The sequence below is a fragment of the Sinocyclocheilus rhinocerous genome, unplaced genomic scaffold (assembly GCF_001515625.1).
Source record: "Sinocyclocheilus rhinocerous isolate Xijiao unplaced genomic scaffold, SAMN03320098_v1.1 scaffold1982, whole genome shotgun sequence".
Classification (NCBI taxonomy): Eukaryota; Metazoa; Chordata; class Actinopteri; order Cypriniformes; family Cyprinidae; genus Sinocyclocheilus; species Sinocyclocheilus rhinocerous.
This window is the reverse complement of record NW_015651555.1, coordinates 278,025-283,715: the sequence shown is the minus strand read 5'-3', so window position 1 is coordinate 283,715 and position 5,691 is coordinate 278,025. Positions and strand designations below refer to the sequence as shown.

Below are 5,691 nucleotides of genomic sequence, written 5' to 3'. Positions count from 1 at the left end.
AGCGGTTTTAGCGGTTTTAGGCACGGGCGAACCGGGCAGCCGCCCGGGGCGGCATTTTTTCATAATACATCACGAGCAGTGTTAACGTTAGGCCCTGTAATTAGCCAACGGAATTTTCAAATCTGTGTAATTATAATTTAAATCGGACTACTTTTCAAATTGTATTTCATAAACCAACATCTCTGATCATGATTTGGACAGTAGAGAGCTTGTGCAGGAAATTAAGAACTTCCCTGACCTGCCATCAAAGACCATGAGCCTCCTTGAGCTTATCACTTTTATGCATCTATCGGATCTATCGGAGATCTACCCCAACTTTTGGACTGCTCTCAGGATTGCACTTACTCTGCCAGTTCAAGCAGAGAAAGCAGAGAGGAGCTTTTCAAAACTAAAGTTGATCAAGTCGTACCTGAGGTCAACCATGTCCCAGGAACGGCTCACTGGCCTTGCCGTCATCAGTATCAATCACTCAATAGGGGAGCAGATTTCATACGATGACATCATTGATGATTTTGCATCAAGGAAGGCCAGAAAGGTCAGGTTTTAGTTTTAGTTTGTGTTTTCTGTTCTTAGTGCAATAGTGTAATAATTAGATTCTCTTTAGTGTGGTTTCACATTTGTGTGATGAAGGAGTTGTGCTATTTAGAATATTCTATATTTTATTTGTATATTATTCTTAATATTTTATATTATTGTTGCTCTCTGCTCTTGTTACATTTTTTTATATATCTGATTGTATATATTTTTGGCACATTTATGTATATAGTTTATATTTATTTAAGTTCTGATAATATTCAGAACTTAAATAATATATATCTGTCATATTTTGTGCAGAATTGTGTTCATTGTCTTTTGGCAATGTTGGAGGTGGAGATTGTGCACCTTAAAAAGTGTGTTTCCTGTTGTAATTGCAATAGTTAAATAACTGGATTCTCTTAAGTGTGTGTAAGCTCTCGAAGGGGGTCTCACCCAGGATGTAATTCAATGTAGAACCGCCACTGCTCATAAGGCTGCGGTTCAAAAAGAACCAAAGACTTAAACTACTTCAGTCTGTGTGCACTGAATTTATTTAATACACGAGTTTCACAATTTGAGTTGAATTACTGAAATAAATGAACTTTTCCACGACATTCTAATTTACTGAGATGCACCTGTAATATCACTACACAGATTTTCTGTGTTTCTATTAAAAGATATAGATTTTCTAATTGTTCTGAACGACATAATTGATAAAACTTAAGACTATTAAATATTTGCCCGCGTTAAAGCAGAAACCCTGAAACCCATTAAATAGCGTTCACTTTCAAACACCTGCAGATCTCACCGTTGTAAACAAAGAAACGGGCTTTTTCAGATTGACAATTAAGCCATACCGCCTCCTCCGTTTAACTTCTTTTTGAAGCTCTCTTCTCTTCCTGTAAGCAAAGCTCACTGCTGTTTTTAAATTTGACTTGGAAACTACAATTTTGACGCTCATGAGGAGTAAAATCTTGCGATTGTGCGCGTACGTGATCCTCGAGTGGTTGCCAGACTGCAAAGGTAATGTTATGAAATAGAAAAAATGTCATAGTTGCCCATAAAGTGTATGATTCATACTATTACAAAACAATGTATTCATATACTGAATCACAACCATGGTAATGGCTCTGAGGTATTTCTTTTTGACTTTCACACGAGTGCTATGGTTTCTTTCTTTGTTGTAATGGCTCTTAATATCTATGGCCCAATATCAGTCCCACTCCCAATCAACGCATAAATCTGCATTTTAATATAATCTCCTATTTATTATAAACCCTGATTTATGTGGTTTTTACTATTTTCTTGCAACAGACATTAAATAAATGTCCAAATTAATTTAACTGTAAAATTTAAAGTAAAAAAAACAATAAGGTACTTGTCACGCTAAGTCAGTTTTCCTTTAATGCTTTTTTTTAAGTTCTAGGTCACAAAAGTATCCCATATTTGTGGAATGTGGCATTTACCAAAAAGCTTTGTTTAAATAATTGGCACACAGACACATTTCTTTGTAAGAGTCTCTAATGTGAGGTGTATGCAAACTCATGAATACATGACAATTATAAATGACTAAATTACACTAACTAGCCTGTGATTCCTCTGCAAAAATTGTTTATCTAACCCTCCTGATTTACTTATTTATTTATGGGTGAGAGAACAGAAAACTAACTGACAGCCAAATCAGAAATAAACCTGTTTTCACAGCCGTGATTTCATTTACAATTGTTAATGAAGATTCATTAATGCTGATAATTACAGTAACCAGAAATAGAGACACAATGGGGATGATAAAACCATGGCATGCACAGAAAGGAACTGTAGATTATAACTTTATTATCTCTAAGTGGATGTTTCAGTGCAAATGGCAGTGAGGCCTTATGAAACACACACACACCTTCTCACACCCTGGTGTACGGCTCAGCCGTGTACGCTATTATCTGCTTCAGTGCCTTCAGAGTCTTATATAACAAGGTCAGGAAGTGTAAATGATATAGACAGTGAACCTGTACAAGGAAATGTCATTCTGCAGAATATGCTACAAGAATATTTATGATAAGAATCCCATGTAAAGTAGGTCTGTGATCATGTGTTGTATCCTTGTGGCACTCCATATTTTACTGGTGATAATTGAGATGACTCCCCATTTAAAACATTATAAAACAATTCTCATAAGGAATTTGGTCTTAAAAGGAGGAGAATGTTATGTGCAACCTTATGTGCAAATGTTAAGTGCAACCCTGATGCTACAGAGCTCATTGTGACCCCTATTGAACCAAGTGCAGAAACATTAGGGGCTTACCCTTTTCTTATCAGATCTAGCTCGGGTATAATAATGTATGGGTTCCTGCCTTCGACACTTCTTCTTCTTATGCTTCTGACCCTCTCTCCTTCTCCTTGCTCTAGCAGGCCTGTTTTTGCTGTTTATTTGAGTTTTTTTATTAAGGTAAAGAATAGAAAGTTCAAAGGCACAGCAATTATTTGAATCATTGGTAACATTATAAATGTCACTGACAGTGTACATTTATGCAGTAAATCAGCGGAGGGATCCACAGGACATTTTTCAAATTCTGTGCCGAGATGGAATCTGTCTTAACTTCACACAGGTGTCATATGTGTCATGTGAGAACTGAGATCTTCAACAGGTGTCACGTTAGAGTCATGTGTCGTCCGGCATGCAAGTAATAATGCGCACAAACAACTCCAGCAGCTAATACATTTATCAAAATAAAAACTACATCAGCTCAATAATTCATTTATTTTCTTAAGTGTGAATTCACAGACATGTTGAATGTTGAATGGAGATAAAGCTTTTAGGAAATGTGTGGCTACAGCTGATCATGTTTTAAATGCTGTCAGATGTTTATTATCTCTCCTGTGACTGGATCAGATCAGAGTTGGCCTTTCCTCTTTTTGATGCGAGTCTTCCTCCTGGTGTTTGCATCAATGATTGACTGCGACTGGTGCTTCAGTGTGACACGGTTGGTGACATCACCGTCATCAACGCCGCTGTCCTCTTCATCTGTTGACAGAAAAGACATGCAGGTGTGTAAGATGTGTGTCACCTTACTTTGCTAAATCAGTTCTGTTACTGTTACTTGTACATATGGATCAACAGCATTCTTAGTGTACACACACAATCGCACATGAAGGTGATCTGATTCCTAACATCTTAACAAATCCACCAACGCTCTGTACACCAGAACGGTGAGCTTTTAAGTACAACACAGTGTTCAGACAGAAGAAAGTACTGGATCAAGAACATCTTGATAAGAGGGAGCTTTTGAACAGTGTACTAGAGCAAAAAACACATGGCCAAGCCTGGTCAAGAGCTTTCCAGGTTCACAAACCAGTGATCACTGGTGCAAATAAGAGTATCTAAGATAAAGAAATAGATTTAAAAAAAAAAAAACAGTATGTTAAGTTCGTAGCTGTATGTAATCTTTGTATCCATGTTGGTTTAATATGGTTTTAAAAATCTACAATCTTCAAAGAAAAGTTATTATGTGGCTTGTCATGTGGCATAACCAAGTAAAAATTTTCCTTACACTTTGAATACATGTGATCTTAAATATTTTCAAAAGTACAAAATATAATTTTCAGGGTAAAAATGTTTTTACATTTATTATTAAAGGGATAGTTCACCCAAAACTGAAAATTCTGTCATTAATTACTCACCCTCACGTCGTTCAAAACCCGTAAGACCTCATCTTCAGATCAGAAATTAAGATATTTTTGATTATATTTTTGCCTTGAACAGTAGTTCCGTTGTGGTCTATGCAGGGTCAGAAAGCTCTCAGATTTCATCAAAAATATCTTAATTTGTGTTCCGAAGATGAACGAAGGTCTTATGGGTTTTGAACGACGTGAGGGTGAGTAATTAATGACAGAATTTTCAGTTTTGGGTGAACTATCCCTTTAATTATTGATACGGTTTTCTTTCTTTTTATTTTATTATTATTATTTTTTTTTTTTTACAGTATAATATCAAGAAATCACTCTGACATTTGTGGCTTCATCCCCTCAGAATGTCAAGATTTAAATTCAGAAATATGAGATATGTATTGAAGTCCATTCCATATGCTTTGGTAAATTCTAATTATGACATAAAAGGTCGAAATTATGAGATAAAAAGTCATAATTATGATGAAAAAGTCAAAGTTATGACATAAGCCAAAATTATGAGATAAAAAGTAGGTTATGACATAAAAGTCAACATGGCACATCTCATTTTATCTAATAATTTTACATTTTAATCTAATATGTTTGTCATTTTATTAGCATTTCATAATTTTTCAATTATTAGCATTTCATAATTTTGACTTTTTATGTCATATTTATGACTTTTTATTTCATTATAATTTACCAAAGCATTATTTTTTTTCTTATGGCAGAAATGGGATGCCATGGAAATATGAAGTAGTATCTCACCATCAAAAAAGTCCTGTTTCTGGGCCTCAGGCAGCTGAATGCGAGTGTTGCTCTGGGGTAGTTTCCCTGCTATTCTGGCATGGAACTGCAGGGAGGCATAAAAAAACAACAGTAAAATATCAGTAAAGGTTATTTTACAGCTAACAACAAAATCAAATATGACACACATTGCTACAGTAAACAAAACAGTTAAAGGGGTCATATGATGTTGCTAAAAAGAACATTATTTTGTGTATTTGGTGTAATGAAATGTGTTTATGCGGTTTAAGGTTCAAAAAACACATTATTTTCCACATACTGTACATTATTGTTTCTCCTCTATGCCCCGCCTTTCTGAAACACATCGATTTTTACAAAGCTCATCGGTCTGAAAAGCGAGGTGTGCTCTGATTGGCCAGCTATCCAGTGCGTTGTGATTGGCCGAATACCTCAAGCGTGTGATGGAAATGTTATGCCCCTACCATACTGTGATGCTCTGTCTGGCCGGAGCGACGAGACAAAAACATTAAAACCCATTATAAACGAGGCATTTGTTGCATCCAGTGGGGACATAATTAAGGATTATAATGACTTATAATGTCATTTTACGCATTGTGTTGCATCGCGCCGCATAAACATAAAACCATGTCTGCATTTGTAATCGAAGAAATGACAAACAACAAGCGCTACTCTACACTGCTCAAAACTCGCATTTGAATCGTCAGTGGCAAATTCTTTAAATATAAAAAACGTACTTACAATCTGTGA

General features: G+C 35.7%; 1 protein-coding gene across 1 annotated transcript in view; it reads right to left on the bottom strand.

Moving 5' to 3' along the window:
* Positions 1-3,252: 3,252 nt before the first annotated feature.
* The window catches only part of LOC107713100 (coiled-coil domain-containing protein 151-like), an 8,243-nt gene continuing 5,804 nt past the window's right edge, over positions 3,253-5,691 (bottom strand). The window contains exons 12-13 of the mRNA XM_016518531.1: positions 4,945-5,029; positions 3,253-3,535 (exon numbers count right to left, since the gene is read on the bottom strand). Of these exons, the coding sequence (XP_016374017.1) occupies positions 3,405-3,535; positions 4,945-5,029 (216 nt within the window). The 3' untranslated portion in view covers positions 3,253-3,404. The remainder of the gene's footprint in view (positions 3,536-4,944; positions 5,030-5,691) is intronic.